The sequence below is a fragment of the Manihot esculenta genome, chromosome 1 (genome assembly GCF_001659605.2).
Source record: "Manihot esculenta cultivar AM560-2 chromosome 1, M.esculenta_v8, whole genome shotgun sequence".
NCBI lineage: Eukaryota > Viridiplantae > Streptophyta > Magnoliopsida > Malpighiales > Euphorbiaceae > Manihot > Manihot esculenta.
The window spans coordinates 27,578,923-27,597,002 of NC_035161.2; the positions used below are offsets into that span (position 1 = coordinate 27,578,923).

Below are 18,080 nucleotides of genomic sequence, written 5' to 3' on the forward strand. Positions count from 1 at the left end.
AAAACATATGTATTACCCTTCTCGAGGGTTCCGACACCCGAGATTCCACCAGGAACTCCCTGTATAACCCTAAAAAAGATCTCTCTTCTTCTTTGAAAAAGATTCTATCTCTCTTTCTCTCTTTATCACACAGAGGAAATGCAAAACCATTATTCTCTTATTTTCTCTATTTTACTTTCCTTAACTCTACTAAGTTATTAGATCTGACTTCAGTATTAGAGGATTTTCACCAGGAACTCCCCGATGGACTCCTAACCGTTTTCTTTAACTTATAGGATCTTAACCCTCAAAACCAAATATGGAGAGACCCAATAAACTGATTACAGAGCGATAATCAACTCAGCAAATCAAATATCTGTCTAGGTGTCCTAATTTATATGACCCGCCAAATCTTAGCAATATCATATTTAATTGGATTTTTTATCCCAATATTTTCTGTTTCCATTGTATCCTATAACCAACAGTTGATCGTTGATATTGAATCATCATCGAATACGGGGGGCATAAAGTTTTGCGCTCAAGCAATTTCTATGCTTTTGTAGGCTTTCTGCGACAATAACTCCCATTCCTTAACAAAGTTAGACGTGTCTAGCCGCTGATCGCTTGGTTGATCTATTCCTTAACAAGGCCATGAAAAATTAATTTGGTATCGCCCAGAAATCTCTACTCGTCAGTCCTGATATACAAGTAAAGAGCCCTTTATTTAGTATTCCTTCATTAATTAAGGGGAAATCTATGCTCTTGACGAAAAATTTTAATTTTTAAAATTATTTAATTATTGATAAGGGAATAAAAATAATTGAATTTATTAATAGTAAATAAAACATTATTTAACTAATTATTTTTATTAATCAATAAAGTTTTAAAATTAAAGTTATAATATATCATTTGGTTTTTTCATATTCCTTTTCAGATCTGATTAATTACAAATATTTTATTATTTAAAATATAAAATTTTAATATAATTTATAAATATGAATTAAAATAACTTTTTCATTCAATAGATTTAAAAAAATTAAAAAATTTTAACTCATTTCTCGAATTTTAAATTCAGTGTGAGCTAATTATTCTAAAAAAAATTATAAAAAAATGTGGGCAGTTAAGTTTAATTCTGGACCATGTAAAATGCAAAGGAAGAAAAACTTGAAACAGCAGAGCAACATCAAAATTTTTTAAAACCCCATAGAGCCACAAGTCTCAGCTTGTCTGTGTGCGTCTTCTATTACAAACCCCAAGAGAAAAATGGCGGCAATTAGAACCACCACAAGCATGATCCTCAAGGAGATGTTCAGTAACAGGCTACCATCGTCGTCTTCTTCCTTGGCTACATCGACCTCGACCTGTTTATCGCTTCCCAACTTACATGGAACCGCCCTGACATTTACGCGCCGCCAATTCAGCTTCAGCAGGATTCTATGCGCCGCGTCCGATGAAAAAAAGGTGTCGGCCCGGTTGTCTCAGATTAATCACCTCCTGCAAGAAGCTGAGGAGCGAGCCAGCTCTGCTGGGAGTGAGCCGCCTCCAAAAATTACTCTTGGTATTTCAAATATTTCATGTTTGCGAGGAGAAGAATTTTTTGTTAAAATTAGTTTTCTTTTAAGTATGTGTTTGAGATTGGAAGGAATAAAGTTTAATTTTGGGTATCTTGTTTATTTTTTTCGGTTGCCTATTTGGTTTATAACTTATATATTTAATTTTTTATTCTGTTGTGGTGGCTTTACGTTCCAAGTGAAGATTCACTTTGGCTATTGGAATGGAAGAGAAGAAAAAGAAAACTTTTGGGTTTGTTGTAGATTTTGGTCGAAATGGCTGTTTAATGTATTATGTGAAGTTGAGGAGAATGCTGTGCAAGCTTTTGTGGTTTTAAAATTTAAGTAACAAATCAAATTCCGAACTTTGAATTTCTACACTCTCTAGTTGGTTGATTAGAAATTAGCACGTAACAGGGGAAAAGTTTTTCTGAATTGTCTAAGGATAAGTTTTTCTGAATTGTCTAACTTACAGAAGCCTAAAATTTTTCCATAATCTGAATATTGCTATTGGCATTTTAATTGGGACGGTTGTAAAAATAAAAAGAATAAAAGAAAAGGAACTAAAATATCATGATAGCTCCACTAACCTGAGCTAACTGCTTTCATTAGTTTTAGTTAACAAGCCAAGTAAAATAACAGAATGTAGCTGCTCTTTGCTAAACTAACTTAGATTAACTCAACTAAGCTGCTTCATCATAGCGGATACTGAAGTAGTTTAATTAGTTCATAATATGCTGAAGTGCTACCGCTTGCTATATTAGGGTTATACTCTTTGTTTTCTTGTTTCTGTTGCTTTAAATTAGTTTTCTCTATGGTTAATAGAGCCCTTTACATGCTCAATGTCAGAACCAATTATTATACAAGCAAAACTACTAGCCTGCAATCTGATTATACTTTATCAATATTCTTTTTTAATTGTGTTGTTTCGTTTTTTTGACTCTTTCCCATCTATCTTGCAGTGTCTTGATCCCTTCTTTTACTATTTCATTTTCATTGATAAAATAATGATGGGTCACAAATTGTATCAGTTGCTATGTGCTTATTGATGGGTGTATTAGCTAGAAAATTTTAAATGTCTATCAAAGTTTATTTTCTAGTCTTTTGATGAGGTATTGATTTATGGATTTGTTTCTCATTTTGTTTTCTCTCATTCTTTTAGTCACAAAATTTTGAAGTCAGAATAGCAGTGAAATACTAATTAGTCAAAATATTTATCAGCTCAAATCTTGCATTACACTTAATGGAGAACAATGACCCTCATAAGGTGGCTAACCTAAATACTTGAGAATTCTTATTATGTAAATTCTAGTTTAATTTCACTTTGTAACAAGATAAAAAAATTTAAGTGAAGGGAAGCTTATCTAATCCTGCTCGTACATTATTCAAATGAAGTTAATTTTAGTCATTAGTTGCATTTCTTTAATTTGATGAACTCCTAAAATATCTATACATTTACTGGGATGAGGTAATCTAGCCTCCTGCACTACAAGGCAGGTGTTCAATTACTACGGTACTAGTCCAATCGTGCACAGAATTCCTTTCTATTATTGTAGAATTCTTTTTTGGCGTCCAAAATTTAGTATTGTAGTAGCATAGAGGAACAGGCTCAAGGCTTGCTACTTTTTCTTTTCTTTTCTTTTTTTGAGGCCCGTAAACATGTTTGAGGTTTACTTGTTTTGGTTGGTCACCTTTTTTATGGATTTTTTTCCCTCAAACTAATACATTGCATCTATACCTGAATCAGTATGATCACATTTAATTCATCATGTGATCTTTGTTTACTTAAAATAAATATATCTTTCACCTTTGTTCATGTAGACCATGTCACAGTGAATTTTGCTAGAAGTGGTGGACCTGGAGGTCAGAATGTGAATAAAGGTATATTCACTTCTTCATATTTCATCCTTGGATCTTTCTCTCAGATATTGTAGGTTCCTAGATCGTTTCACTTATTTGTGGCTTGTTTCATAACTGAGACAGTGAACACCAAGGTGGACATGCGCTTCAATGTCAAAGATGCATACTGGCTAAGTGACAGGATAAGGGAGAGGATTATGCAAATGGTTCGTGTCTTCCACTTAGCAAATATTCTAACATAAGACAGAAACAGAATGCAACTTTATTTCGTTGGGACGCGTTAAGATTGTCCAAGTCCTGACTGGAGGATCCATACTGATCAGCATGACTGGTGGAAAACTGCATATTGTAGCAAGAATTTGGACTAAAAATGTTTTATGCTATCTAACTTAATGAATTATGAGCGCTGGAGAGCCAAGTGTTAAAAGAAACAAAAATATTGAAACCAATATATGCTCAAAGTATGCGTGCCTATGAAACTCAAACTTGGGTGGATTCGTTATCATACTATTCCTTTGGAGGTTCAATTTGTTTGACATTGTTTTTTCGTAACAGAAGAATAAATAATGCATTTCCCTGTGGTTTTGCTTGTAATATTTCTACAACTTTTTAAGAGTTCTTCTATAAACAGGAAAAGAATCGAATAAACAAGGATGGTGAGCTTGTGATTTCTTCAACAAAGACTAGAACCCAGAAGTTAATTTCTGCTCCTTTCTTGATTTTATTGTCGCTTCTGCATTTTGGATTCTGGAACAGTTGGTTTAATCTCACTGTTTTTCCTCAGGGGTAACATTGAAGATGCTTTATCAAAGCTGCAGGTACCAAAAGACTGATATCAATTCTTTGTAATGCTAAACCATTATTTAAATTGTAAGCCTACATCTGTGCATTAGCCATACTTTATCTGGCGTATAGGTATTAGGTAGAATGATCATCATTTGTGAAGGAATGTGCTGCTCAGCAAATGACTAAGCTGCACTGCCTTGCTGTGTGACATGCTGTGCTAATTGTTCTTTTTTTTTTTATGTTTTTATTTGGTGATTAGTTTTTTCATTTTCCATTTTAATTTTATGATCAAAACAGGCTATCATTGATGCTGCTTCTTATGTCCCTCCTCCACCTTCAGAAGAGCAAAAGAAGAAAATTGCCAAAATGTAAGAGCTTCTAACCATCCTTGTTTCACACTGGAGTCTTACTTTTTCCGCTACTTTCTTCTTCGTCTATATGTGTTTTTTTAACCTCCTTAATTTTTGTGGTAGCTGCTTCTTTTTTATAATGCAATGGATTTCTGAGTTGAGTAGATTGTCAAGGTAATACGCATGAACTTCAAAATTTTCATGTTTATAAAGGGCTGCTATAGGGGAGCAGAAACGACTTAAAAGTAAGAAGGCTCTTTCAGACAAGAAGGCTTTTAGAAGAAGTAGGGACAGCTGGGACTAACTTTTCACATGTAAGATTTCAATTTCATGGCACTTGTAAGTTGATCACCTGTATGTTTTTGCCCATTGTTTCTTGGCGACTAAAGTGTTATTGCTCGTCTTTAAATGTTTGTAGGGGTAACTGAATAATATCTGCTATACTTTGACAAGAAAATCCATTCAACAAGTACGTAGTGATGGGATCAAACTGCACGGTGAAGAGTGAAGACACCTTCAGAGGGGGAGACTAAATGGAAAGTGCTTTTGTACCTTTGACCTTATTACTGTCATTTTTTCAACACTAAATCAATAGTTATCTATTTAGATTTGTATTCATTATTAGGCTTATAAACAAATGTGATGTTCACGCTAAAATTTTTACAGGTGGAGACTTGAGAGTTCCATTTGTTAAAAAGTTGCGTACTACTTGAAAATTGGTCAATCACGGCTTTCATGGCCTTAGTTTTATCTGTTCGAATACAAATTTGATTGTGCAGCATTTGCTGTGCAATATTTCACTGTACACGTAAATAGAAGAAGACCCTTCTGAGTAGTGAATTAAGCTGAAATTGTCTTTGAGACTTTAAAAAGGTTTATTAATTAATTAATGCATATGTGTCGAGGATATTGTAAATTTTTTTAATACTTAACAACTAAAATTAATTAATTAATTAATTAGTAAATTTTTATTAATTAATTAATTAATTAGTAAATTTTTTAAAGTTGAAGAACGAAAATAAAAAATCTAATTGTTTATGATAATTTATTATATATAATACTTTAAATCTTAAATGTTAAAGCTAAATCATTTCAATTTGTATTTCAATTTATCATAATTACATTTAAAGTTTTATATTATTAATAAAATGTATATAATTTTTTAATTTAAATTTTATATTGAAAATAAATATATTTTATATTTATTATATATAATATTAATTCATTATAAATAAATTTATATCATATAAAATATTATAAATAATATATATTAAAATGTTTCATAAATATTTATAGTCAATATTATATTATGTGTATATTTTTATATTTATATAATATTTTAAATAAAATAAAATATTATATATTTTAAATCATAAAATTTTTTATCATATTTTATTAATAATTTATAATATTATATAAAAGTGAAAGTAGAGAGTATATAATGAAATTACTAAAAATATAATGAAATTACTAAAAAGTAATATTGTTATAATAAAAATATATATTTAAAGACTATTTTATTAATTAAATAAAATTTTAGAAAGTATATTGTAATTTAATATTAACTTTTCTAATTTCGGTTCAATTCTCTTGTGATAAATTAAAATCGTTTTACTTTATGTAAAAAGTTGAATATAAATATAAATTAATATAAATATTTAAATTTTTTTTATTCATCTATTTTAAAACTAAAAAATCAATTAATAAATTTTTCATACTGCCAGAATCAAATAAAATTTTTTTCCTTTCTTCAAAATACTCAAAATACTTCTTATTTTTATTTGAAATCTAAAATTTCATAAAAAAATTTAATTTAGTTTAACTTTTTATCAATTTTTTTTATTTGAAAGGAAAGAATTTATTTTTTTATATAAAATTTTGCAATTTTAAATAAAATGAAATGCATGTATAATTTTACAAAAATTTATTTTAATTATTTTCTTATAAAATAAATTTCAAGGTCATGATTCAGGAGCAAGTATTGGAGAGCTTTTAACTTCATACATGAGAATTAGAAGATGAAAATATAATAGATATGTTTTGTGATTCGCATCTATGAACAGAGAACTTTCTAAGCCAAAAAGGAGAGGCAAAGAGGATAAGCAGAAGAGAAAGTGTTTACAAATTAAAGCTCTCTGCAAAAACACCAACTAGAAAAAAATTTCATCATCTCCTCTCCTTTGGGAAACTACTTTCGAATGACATGTTCCTCCCCAGATTGTGCATCTATGTGCTTGATCCATCTTTTCTCCCCCTTCTCTAAACCTGAATCTCCCCCACTTGCAGCCACATGTGCAATATCAAGTCCCCTCCCAACAGGCAGCAACACGGACCTCACCAGCCGCCGAGACCCTCCTTCAAGCACCCCTCTCCATCCGAAACTTGAAGCTCTTGAGTTAGCATTCTTGCACACCAGAACTGCACCCCGGTTGCCGAGCTTTGCTAGCCTCAACACTCTTGCAAACTCCTTCGGCTGCGAATCCACCACCAAGAAATCAATGCCTATTAGCTTCTCCATAACCTCCTCTGGTTCCCCAACTAGAATTTCTGGTGACATCCCAGCCTCTCCCATGGCTTCTGCGTATTTAAGTCTTGACTGCATATCGTGGACTATACAAACGTGTCTTCCACCTGTGTAGCGACTAGCAACGGATAAGCCAATGCTTGTGGCGATAACTCCACCTTGTGACCATGTTTCTGCGATAAATTTTGCGTTCCATCCTGCAGCCATGGCTGAAACAAGCTCAGCCACACTGGATTCATGAAAGAGTTCACACTGCAAACAAAACCCAAGAACAATTTTATGAGAAAAACAGAACCCAAACGAGAAAGAATTCTGGAACCAAAATTTTCCAGGAGGATAGCTTACTGATTTAACCGTTTCTATATAGGCATTCAAAGCAGTTTCAGGAGACCAAACGAGCTTCATTTTCTTCCCTGCTCCTCTTCAAGTTGCGTTTTGCTTTGTTATGTGGTGTTGACAAATGAGAAACTGATTTTTGGGTTTTTATTTGCGAACAGTGACAGAAAGGGGATGCTCATGCTCCTGAAAATGGTTTCTATTGGACCTTTGACAATAAAATTCAACTTGAGGTGTGAATTGAGATCAAGATGGGTATCTGATTTTGGATTTTTTTCTATTTAATTGTCAGTTGTTTACAGGACTATACAGGCATGTTTTCACAAGAAAATTATGACTGTGGTACTATCCCATTACCCAAATTACACTTGTTTTTATTTTCCTTCTTTATACCCAAGTAGATTAATTTGTTTTTGGTGTTATTTACTAGATAAAGATAAAGATATGAAGCATTGTCCATCTTATATCTACACAATTACACGTACCCATTTCAGGATTCTTCAAGTTTCTTCATTAATCATCGGATTAGCCTTGCTGTATTCTTTAACAACCTTAATTAATAGATTCCTTGAGTATCACATCTGCCAACTGGAAGGAGGGGTGAATTCATGATTTAATTTCAAGAAGCTAACGACTTTTTTATTTATAAATTTAGATAATAATCCATATTACATTTACATGTGTATATATGAATAATAAGTAGAGTGATTATTAATTTATTGAGTCCAATAAAATTAATTAAACATAGTAATAAATTTTATGTATTCTCTTTTCAGATAAGAATTTTATAAAAATTCAATTCATTTGAAATAAAAAATTTAAAATTAATTTAAAAAATTTATATCATATATAAATATAAAATTAAGAATGATTTAAAAAAAAAATTATATAAAACCATTCATGCCGAATGAGAAGAATAAAAATTTTATGGAGCTAAAATTTAATATTTCTATTCTTTTTCTTACCATGCAAATGTAATATTATATTAAAAATCTCAATGGGCAACACATTAGAAGATGAGAAAAACACAAACAAATTACTACCAAAAACAAAGCCCAATGAACAAAAGCCCAAATCTAGAAGGAAATCTGAGGCCACTATTACTCTAGCCACCTGGCTTCTTCGCATCAGAACAGCACCGACAAAAGCATAAACAATGACCGATGACAACCGATCAACAAACCAAACAAACTAGGCAATAAGATGCAGCAATAATATCTGAAAAGTCCCACGCATGCCAAACAGATGAATCAACACAAAGACATAAATAAACTACAGTATGTCGGACCTAACGCTACCACTTCCACCACTGAAAATCACCAACCAATCATCCAAATCAAACTTCTATCCACCATCATTGACTACTGAAGAGGAGAAACCGACCCATGACGTTTTCCGGCCTTCAAGAGCAACGGAGCTCAGGTGTCGGTACTCACCCATCCAAATCTTCTGACAGCCACAGCTCACTTTCTTAACATGGCGACTTTAAAAAATGTCATAGTAAATTACCTAATCATTTGAGAATTATGTAGTTCGAGCTTCTGCCTAATGATTTTCGATTGTTTGATTGTCAGTAAGTGGCTTCTAGCTGATTTGTATGATGGTGCTGTTTTGGAATTGGTCTTCTGCTTGTTTGAATTTGTTGCCGTCTATGGTGGAGGAGATGACGGTGGCTATACCGATTTCGGTCGGGATTGAGGTGAAGGTTTGGGGGATTTGGACTTATCTTGTGGATTTGAGTATACTTTATTTGTCACTATGGTCTGCTAAGATTTTCTTAATGCAGTAATTTTTGCACGGTTAAAAAAAAAGGAATGAAAGAAAGAAAAAAAGACCTAGCGGGTGGCGATGTCTACATACGCCAGAAGCGCAGCAGACGGCCAAAAGAAATCAGCTGGAACCCCACGTGTCAAGAACCCAGAACCCCGAATATACGTGTCAACACGGACAACTCAATTCATCTCCTTCACCTCGTTTAAAAGTTAAAACCCTGCAAATTCGGGCGATCACCCTCTCAAACGACATCACAAAATGCATCGTTTCAAGCTCATCTTCCGAAGCTACAACACCCTCAACAGTAGTGCTACCACCACTGGACCCCTTGTCTCGCGCTTAAAATCCCGGTCCGTAATCCGGTTTGGTGGCCCAGACACCATCAAATTCCTCCAAGGTCTGCTAACCAACGATGTGCGGAGATTTGATAAACCACCGGATGAGGGAACATCGAGTTTGCCCACTCCCAATATGCCTACCGTTTCTCAGCCGCCTATGTACGCTGCCCTTTTGACTCCTCAGGGGAGATTTTTGTACGATTTGTTTTTGTATAGACCGCCACGGGCTGGAGAGAAGCTTGATAGTACCGGGTCTGGACCCGGGTCGGACAATGGTGACTCGGTGGAAATGTTCGCCGATGTCGATTCTTCCGTTCTTGATGAACTTTTGCAGACTCTTAAAAGGTGGGTTCTCTTTCCCTTGATTTTCCCCCTTGCTTATTTTATAAGATTTTGGGACCTGCAAGTGTATGATATTTTTCCTTTTAGCTTCTGCTAGTTTTAATAGATAAGTTGGTATTATATGTAGCTTGATTTGTTTGCTTGCTAATGCTTAATAGCATCTGGAGTTGCAAACTCTTTTAATCTAGCTAAGATTTAGAGCCATTGATAAGAAAGAGTTTCACTTCCTTACTTGTCAAATAGGAACCTGGTTTTGAGTAGCTGGCCGTTCTTGTTTCACGCAGCTGTATGGTTGGCTATTCAGGGGATTAATTTTTCTTTAGGTGTTCACTGAGCATGGCCATGTTACATTTGTTTTATTTTTTTATTTTTGCACTGAACTTCTGGGATGTATTTGGCTGGTGGTTGCAAAGAGTGTGCACTAAACCTTAAAATGGATTATGGTTACTAACCTTTGCTCTGTATGCTTAAGTTGGGAGTACTTTATTGTTAACGCCATTCGTCAAGGTAAAGTGTCAAAAGAAAATGTATAGTTAGTAGTTGATAAGCAACAAAGAAGCTTTACATTTATGCAGGTCATTCTATAAATGGGCGTAAAATGGTGTTTGATTAATCTTTCCCCACCCATTTTATTGGACTGTTGATACTTCACTCTTCTCCCTATTTGTTTGTTTGCAACTCTTCGCCTCATACAGCAGAAAGGAGTAAAACTTGATTGTTGACTTCTATGATCTGATGCAGATACCGCTTAAGGTCAAAGGTTGAGATTGACAATGTGGCAGAAAACTTCTCTTGCTGGCAGCGTTTTGGTGGGAAACTTTCTGAAAAATCAAGTGTCGAAGAAGAACCAGAGGCAGCAAGTGTTGGCTGGGGTTCTGGTGTTGATCGTCGTGCCAGTTCATCTGCACACGGGGATGAGCATGGATGGCAATGGTTCAGGGATCCTAGATTGGAATGTCTTGGTTTCCGGGGAATCTTTCCATCTAGTGAGACACGTTAGTTTTCTAAGCCTTTGTTGCTTGTGAGATATTTGATTGCTGACATTGGCACCTGGCTTTTGAGGCTGGCAACCTTATGCTTAATTTGTTTATAATCCTTATGCTTAATTCCGCTATAATTTCTTTATTTTCGGGTTCTTATTCACCAAGATCTGGTCGGTTGCAGCACCTATGGTTGAAGTTGACAAAGAAACAGAAGAAAAGAATTACCTGCTGTGGAGAATAGAGAATGGAGTTGCTGAAGGCTCAACTGAGATTCCGAAAGGTTCATTCTTCTTCTTTTACAAATTTCATCCACAGTTAACTGTACTGTTGGCATTAATGTTCTCCAATTCTGTCTTTTGGATGTATCAAGTTAGCTTTTTTTTTTTTTACGGCAAAATACCAATTGACGTTTCAATCCGAACTTATTACCTTATTTAGGTGAAGCGATTCCACTTGAATACAATCTCACTGGTTTGAATGCAATAAGCTTTGACAAAGGGTGCTATGTTGGTCAAGAGCTTATTGCTCGCACACACCACAGGGGGGTCATTAGAAAGCGTTTGCTTCCTTTATTGTTTCTAGATGACAGTGGAGAAGGTAATACAACTTTTGACAGTTTAGCTTCTTTTTTTAATCTATTACTAGAGGATTTTTAATTAAAGAAAAACTTTATTTCAGAATCAGGGGTGGAGCAAAAAGTTGCTCCTGGTTCAGAAGTGATCGACACTGCATCCGGCAAGAAGGTTGGACCTGTGACAACTGCACTTGGTTGTCGAGGGCTGGGACTTTTGCGATTAGAGGAAGCATTTAAAACTTCAGGTTCTTTAACCATACAAGGACAGGAGGATGTCAAGGTGGAGGCTATTAGACCAAAATGGTGGCCAGCTGAATGGTTTCCAGAGCATCAACAGTATAGTGCGGTGGCGTAGAATGTCATTTCTGGAGGCAAGGGTCCATGTTTTTTAACTTGATCAATCCTGCACATTCTTTGCCTCTTCACTGCCGATAAAGGTATCCTGCATGGTAAAAAACTTGTAGCTTATTTTCATGCTTATTTATGAGAGAGAAAAGAGAATAAAATGTTAAACGCATGTTGTAACAGTTCTATTATATTCATTAATATCAGAAGGCTCGTTTCTAGATATATTTCTCAAAGCAAATCGTATTGGTGATCTGGAATGCCTATGATGAAATCCTTGGTCCTCGGTAGGAGTGGAAGTTGTTGAACTTTGCTAAAAACTATTATCTTGGGTAAGGAAGATGAACTGGAAGCTTGCTTTATATAAGAACTGTTCAAGTTTCTAACTTTGTGGCCCTTTTGAAATGCCGAGCCTTATGTCGTTTGGTAAAATAGGAGTGTAGGGAATAAGTGCAGTCATTGCAATCTTTCTGATAGGATACTGGAGTACATGTGGTGATACAGAACTGAACACTGACCAAATAAGGTCACATTGAGCTATAAAAATTGCATAGAACTAGGAACAATTTTTATTTTATTTTATTTTTTTGCACATGCGTTTATTATTTGTCAATGAGCAAGTCTGGTATATGGAGCTGCAGTGGGGTGTTCTTGATGGTATCATGCCAATTGTCGCTGCTATCTTGGTCTTCTGATTCGCTTTGTGAAATGCTTTTGCCTGCATCAACTGTATTTATCCACATCATCATATTGCTGAGTTCTCTCAATAATCAGGTGAAGCTAGACAATTTGTTCAACTTGGTAGAGTGTGCCTTGTCTTTGTTGTGAGAATTCTATTTGCTCATGTATCCTGGCAGCTGAAAATTTTTTTCCGCGCTCTTAAATTGGGAGTGTATTTCTTTGTAGTTTTGTCTCACAAGCAGGTGGGGGCATAACCTTGCCAGCTCTGCCCATAATTGATTTGCTCTCTGGTGTCTCAGCTGTTCCTGTAGAACAACGTTTATATACGCCCAAAAAACCTCAGTGGGGCTGTATACATGGAACTCTTTGGCCTGATCTAATTTTAAGTTGCGGTTTTTTTTTTTCCAATCAAAGATCTAGGATAGAAAAGTTTCATTAAAAGGTTAAGCAATACAGATAAAGTACAAGCTTAAGACCTTGAAAATCATAACTAAGAACAAGAGATTTTAAGACTCGAAATATAACAACCTAATGGAGAACAGACCTAAAGACCTATACCCAACAGACCTGGATTACATTACAGAAAGAGCCGCATTTCATTGCTCCAATTGCCGTTAGCTCCCACAGCAATAGCAGGAGGCTTTAACTACATATGGAAGAAAGAGATCAAAAGATCGGTCACATGAGCAGAGAAGAATTAGAAAAATAAAGATCGGTTACATGCAAACATGGAAAATACAAATGGAAAGGCTTCGATTTGAAACAGAAACAAAAAAGCAAACAAAGAAATCAAACAATAGACAGATTTAAACTAATCTTCTTCACCGTAAAAGCTCAATTTGCCGACAAACAAAATCCAAATAAAAAATATTTGCAACTTCACTCAGATATGGAGTAAGTGAAATCCACATCCGGACGAGGGGAGAAAGCCACCTTTGCCCGACGGGGCAAAGATGGCTACGAGATTCAACAGAAAAAAAGGCCTTTGTCTCAAAGAAAAAATCACACTCTAAAGAAAAAACTCTTAAGTTTTAGAGGGAGCGCTCATAAACGAAAAATTTTCCTGTAAAGATAACTCAAATCCCTTCGGAGAACTACCCATCAGCAGTGAACAACGAAGGGTTGCTTTTGTTTATGAGTTTGAAGCATTTTACGGGACTACTTAGGCCACATTAACTTTTTTGGAATGATAAATTTCATAAAAATTCAATTGTTTTTTAAATTATTTATTTATTTAAATAAAATGAAATATTATATAAATGTTTTAAGAATTAATTTGAATTCTTTTATTTCTTTGAAATGAATTATGCCGAGAGTTACGGTCAGTAACAACCACTTGGAAAACTAGCTATTCACTTTAATTTCTAGAGTAAAAGTAGAGAGGGTATGAACTTTTATGAATATAAGTTTAATAATTATTAAATTAAATATTTAAATATGAGTTTGCGCATTTATATTTTTTGGTTTCAATAGGATTCCTGTCGTTTTAATCTATTATTAACTAAAATTAATTAAATAATCAAGTTACATAATAGTAGGCGGATAATTCTTCCCATGCGAAATTGAAAAAGAGATTCTTTTTAATTAAATTGGAGTATGATTTTAATCAAATATGCAAAATTATAAAACATTCTTTATGACTTTAATCAAATTGAAATACGATTGTATTTATTATACAAAAAATATCAATGAATTCGATTGTTTAACTTACTCAAAATATCATTTTTTACTTTTAGAATCTATTTCCTAGTATCACTTTTACTAACTGGGATTAAATGGGAATGGTTAGAAATTTATTAGCTATGCTTCATGCACTTTAATTTAAATTATATACAAATTTTAACAGATTAATTTCTTGTTCTATTTTTCTTTCAAAAAAAAAATATCTTGTTCTATTTGAGGTATTACGCTTATCGCAAATGCAATGTACCGCTTTTTTGTCGAAATTCTGGAGAATTTTCCGAGATACAATCAACTACTTTTAACAGAATAAACGAATACAAAGGCTTGATAGTTCTCTCTTTTCCAGAGATATTACAAGGTTTGTGCCATCCTCTGTGAGGCTCTTAAAAAAAAGTTTGTTACAATAAAATCACAAGGGTTTGCATCTGCAAGAGTGTCTTGTCAATCAATTCCAATTTTACAAAAAGAAATCATCTTACCCAAATTTGTTGTAAACCTTCATCCCACAAGTGTAACAATTAGCATCAGCGGTTTGTGCAGTGTATGAAGTCACCAGTTTCCTTGCATTTTGTGGGTCATCATTTTCTCAAATTGAGCTCTTGAATTACTTCCCCCATGGTTGGTCTGTGCTCAGGAAGCTCTTGGGTGCAAGCAAGTCCAATTTTGGCTAGCTTAGCTGCTTCTGATTCAGAGAAGTTCCCTTTAAGATTGGTGTCAATAAAATCTTCATATCTGCACGATGCAGCTGCCAAGCGCATTGAACTGGAAAGCATCTGTTTTCCGGAGAGGATTTGAAGGACGATCACTCCAAATGCATACATATCACTCTTCTCAGTAAAATGCCCAGTAGTGACATACTCTGGAGCTAGGTATCCCATGGCAGCACTGATTTTAATGGCTGAGAAGACAATATCATCTGCTAGAAGCTTTTGGAGGCCAGAGTCCGCAATCATCGGGTTGAATTGTTGATCAAGGAGAACTTTCTCCACAGATATGCGGCGGTGGATTATGGCAGGTTTGTTTGCTTCACTGCTGTGCAGATATTCAATACCTATTTGATAAAAGAACAACAATATCATGTATCATACATAGGATTAAAGATATTCAGAATTTTAATGCAAAAACATTAGAAGATTTAAGTTCCGATTATCATAAATGATAGAAACATGTTTGATTTATAGTTCACTTATCAATGTTGCTGATGGTGAAGCATATAAGCAGTTCAGACAAGAAAATGGCCTTTAGAAGTTCTGCAGAATAAAACTGACCTTTTGCAATGCCATTGATAATGGAAGCCCTTGTGGACCAGCTGAGGACATGGTTGCTTCCATCTTCTATATCAAGATATTTGGACAGACTTCCATTAGGAGCAAAATCATAGACCAGAAACAATTCACCCCTACCCCTGGAACAACAAAAGCCTCGCAATCTAATAAGGTTCTCATGTCTCAGCGATGTCAGCAAGTTCAAGCCCTTCACAAATTCATCTTCTTCAGATTTACAGCTAGTTATGTTAATGCTCGTAATTGCTACAAGTGAACCATCTCTAAGTATTCCTTTGTAAACAGATGAGAAGCTGCTCTTTCCCAGGAAATTCACCTCAGAGAAGCATTGTGTTGCAGATTCAATCTCTTCTAGGTTGAATCTGAAGTTATTTAGACTGTCTTCAAATACTCCGATGCCGTTTCGGCAATCACCAAATAGATCCCACCCATTAGAGTACTCCAGGATAACCAGTGGAGAGGCCCCACCCCTATGGAACTCCTTAGCCTGGTCTGTGCTCAGCCTTCCAACAGAAGACTCAGCTGTAGTTCCAATCTTCTGTTTTTTCTTGCGAAAAAATAAAATGATGAAAAATCCAGCACCTATCAGCACAACAGTAGCTGTAATAACCCCTGCAACAATGGCAATTTGTGGAAATTTTGACGAATGTGAACAGTTGGATTGCTTGCAAGGTGTCTGCAAAATTGCAGATTCTGGGATATTCTTGGAAGCAGTAGCATTCGTGATTGGCCCCTGGGATTCAACTTGGTTGATGTTCACATTATCAAATGGAGTGCAAGCTCTCAGTGTTGGAAACCCAACTCCGCATAAATCTTTGTTGTTCTCAAACTGAAACCCTCCTTTTAATCTCTGCAGAGCTTCATTTTCCATTGTCAAAAGCTTAAAATCAGTATAAGCCAAACAGTATGCACCACAAAAATGGCAGGACAAAGAAAAATATATTCAGCAAATAAAACAAGACCTACCAGAAGGAACCATTCCAGAAAGAGAATTGTTTCGGACATCTAGCACTTGCAATTGAGGAGCATTTGATACACTCGGAGGAACTGGACCAAACAAGCGATTGAAACCTAAATCAAGCCTTCTCAACATCCCCAAATTCCCCAAGCTGGTTGGAATTTGATCAGTTAGTCTGTTATATTGTAATGCGAGAACGGTTAGTCTCTTCAAGGACCCAATCTCTTTAGGTATATGACCTGTTAGCTGGTTACAACATAGCTCCAAAACTGCAAAATCAAGAATAACTCAATTAAGCAGAGTTAAAGCCAAAATGCAGAAAGCTTGAGCAACACGTACAGCAAATCCAGGGCTACATCTATATGATGAGAAACTATCGAGTTATATAAAGACGGCTTCTTCTTTCTCTGTTTTGCTGATGCAAATTAATAACTGGAGAATTGCCAAAAACTGGGCTTAAATCAAGATACTTGAGTATATAAAGTAGAATTTTGGCGAAGTAAGAAAACAGAGATCAACTACTGACCTTGGAGATTAGCCATGCCACCAATTTCAGGAGGAATGCTCCCTGAAAGATTATTTACATTTAGATAAAGATCAGACAACTCCGTTAAATTCGCTAACTCTTTCGGTATCTCTCCAGACAGCGAGTTATAATGCAAGTAAAGACCCGACAAGCATTTAAGCTCGGCCACTGCTGGTGATACGGTGCCAGAGAGACCTTTTCCCTGCAGTGAAATGTTGGCCACTTTCCGGTGCTCATTGCAAGCAACCCCCTCGAATTTGCCGCTGCAGGGGTCGCCGTCGCTAGTCCACGAGTTCAAGAACTTATCGGCAGGGTCTAAAGCTGACTTGAGCTCCATTAAAGCTCTTAGCTCCGTATTTCCGCAAACATGTTGTAGAGTTGCCAGTGCAATCAACAGAGTAACTAGGGGATAAAACCAGAAGAAACCCATGTTGGCTTTTTGCTTCAAAAATCCTCTCCTTTTACTCAATGAAAAGAAGAAGACAGTAGAAACCCATTTGCTACGCCTTCATCAAAATTCTCTCTGCGTGGAATTTTTAGCACTACAGCATGAAAAGTCTCTCTTTTTCTCTTATCTTTTTCTCTTCCTTTTGAAATTGCAAGGCAAAAGCGCAAGAGAGACAAGAAAATGAAAGATACTCACTTCGTTTAACTACTCAACTCTTCTCTTCTAAACTCTGTATTCTCCATAAATCTTGTAGAGAACCAAAAGAAGCAAATAACATAGACACAGCACTGATCCTTGTTGAGCCACTTAAACGATGGAAGGCAGGAGAATCTGACTAGGGACAATGCAGTAGCTGAAATACATGTAAACGATGGAGAAAAAGAGAGAGAGATACGTATTGCCGACTACCGAGTTGGCTTTTTTCTTTTTGTGTTTGAAAGAAGAATAGACATAATTAATGGCAGGTACTTTTGGAGAACTACCACGTTCACATATAGAATTTAATGTTAGCCGTGTGAAGAGTATATGGATGCTGGTAGCTTTTTGGTAATATAAAATGTGTAGATAAGAGGGGTGAAGTGAAGATAGTGCGACAGATTTGCCTGTCATAGCTGTGAGCTTTGGACTCTTGTACACCATTGATTTTGAAGAGGTAGCCATACTTGATTTGAGCTGTTCCCTTTTTTATGTAATGGATTGGTTATCAAAAAAATTATTTTATAGGTTGAATAAACCATTTACCTTTAGATTTTACTCTTTCT

General features: G+C 35.1%; 4 protein-coding genes across 9 annotated transcripts; 2 read left to right on the forward strand and 2 right to left on the reverse strand.

Moving 5' to 3' along the window:
* The first annotated feature begins 1,143 nt into the window (after positions 1–1,143).
* LOC110617868 (peptidyl-tRNA hydrolase ICT1, mitochondrial) lies at positions 1,144–5,330 on the forward strand. 3 transcript variants are annotated; one of them, XR_006350521.1, is made up of 8 exons: positions 1,144–1,537; positions 3,351–3,410; positions 3,513–3,595; positions 4,021–4,085; positions 4,174–4,207; positions 4,473–4,543; positions 4,649–4,839; positions 4,944–5,330. XR_006350521.1 is itself a non-coding variant. In XM_021760874.2 (8 exons), the coding sequence occupies exons 1-7, from the start codon at positions 1,243–1,245 to the stop codon at positions 4,827–4,829; spliced, it is 699 nt and encodes a 232-aa protein (XP_021616566.1). In that variant the 5' UTR covers positions 1,147–1,242; the 3' UTR covers positions 4,830–4,839; positions 4,944–5,330. The 3 variants fall into 3 exon arrangements, 1 of the variants encoding a protein (XP_021616566.1); XR_006350519.1 differs by having other exon boundaries at positions 1,145–1,537; positions 4,739–4,891; positions 4,984–5,330; XM_021760874.2 differs by having other exon boundaries at positions 1,147–1,537; positions 4,739–4,839.
* A 1,151-nt stretch (positions 5,331–6,481) lies between these two features.
* LOC110628604 lies at positions 6,482–8,043 on the reverse strand. Its single transcript, XM_021775369.2, has 2 exons — positions 7,395–8,043; positions 6,482–7,301 (listed from the first exon to the last, which is right to left on the reverse strand). Exons 1-2 carry the CDS (start codon positions 7,452–7,454, stop codon positions 6,714–6,716), a joined length of 648 nt encoding a protein of 215 aa, XP_021631061.1. The 5' UTR covers positions 7,455–8,043; the 3' UTR covers positions 6,482–6,713.
* A 765-nt stretch (positions 8,044–8,808) lies between these two features.
* On the forward strand, positions 8,809–11,963 carry LOC110628558 (putative transferase At4g12130, mitochondrial). Of its 4 annotated transcripts, none has more exons than XM_021775315.2 (6): positions 8,892–9,090; positions 9,172–9,841; positions 10,580–10,833; positions 11,003–11,101; positions 11,260–11,418; positions 11,500–11,963. In XM_021775315.2, the coding sequence occupies exons 2-6, from the start codon at positions 9,417–9,419 to the stop codon at positions 11,748–11,750; spliced, it is 1,188 nt and encodes a 395-aa protein (XP_021631007.1). In that variant the 5' UTR covers positions 8,892–9,090; positions 9,172–9,416; the 3' UTR covers positions 11,751–11,963. The 4 variants fall into 4 exon arrangements, with proteins under 4 accessions (XP_021631016.1, XP_021631007.1, XP_021630992.1 ...); XM_021775300.2 differs by having other exon boundaries at positions 8,892–9,084; XM_021775324.2 differs by having other exon boundaries at positions 8,809–9,841; positions 11,506–11,963.
* A 2,414-nt stretch (positions 11,964–14,377) lies between these two features.
* LOC110628591 (LRR receptor-like serine/threonine-protein kinase GSO1) lies at positions 14,378–17,850 on the reverse strand. The gene is made up of 4 exons (XM_021775342.2): positions 16,872–17,850; positions 16,354–16,614; positions 15,373–16,245; positions 14,378–15,155 (listed from the first exon to the last, which is right to left on the reverse strand). The coding sequence occupies exons 1-4, from the start codon at positions 17,299–17,301 to the stop codon at positions 14,683–14,685; spliced, it is 2,037 nt and encodes a 678-aa protein (XP_021631034.1). The 5' UTR covers positions 17,302–17,850; the 3' UTR covers positions 14,378–14,682.
* Positions 17,851–18,080: the final 230 nt, after the last annotated feature.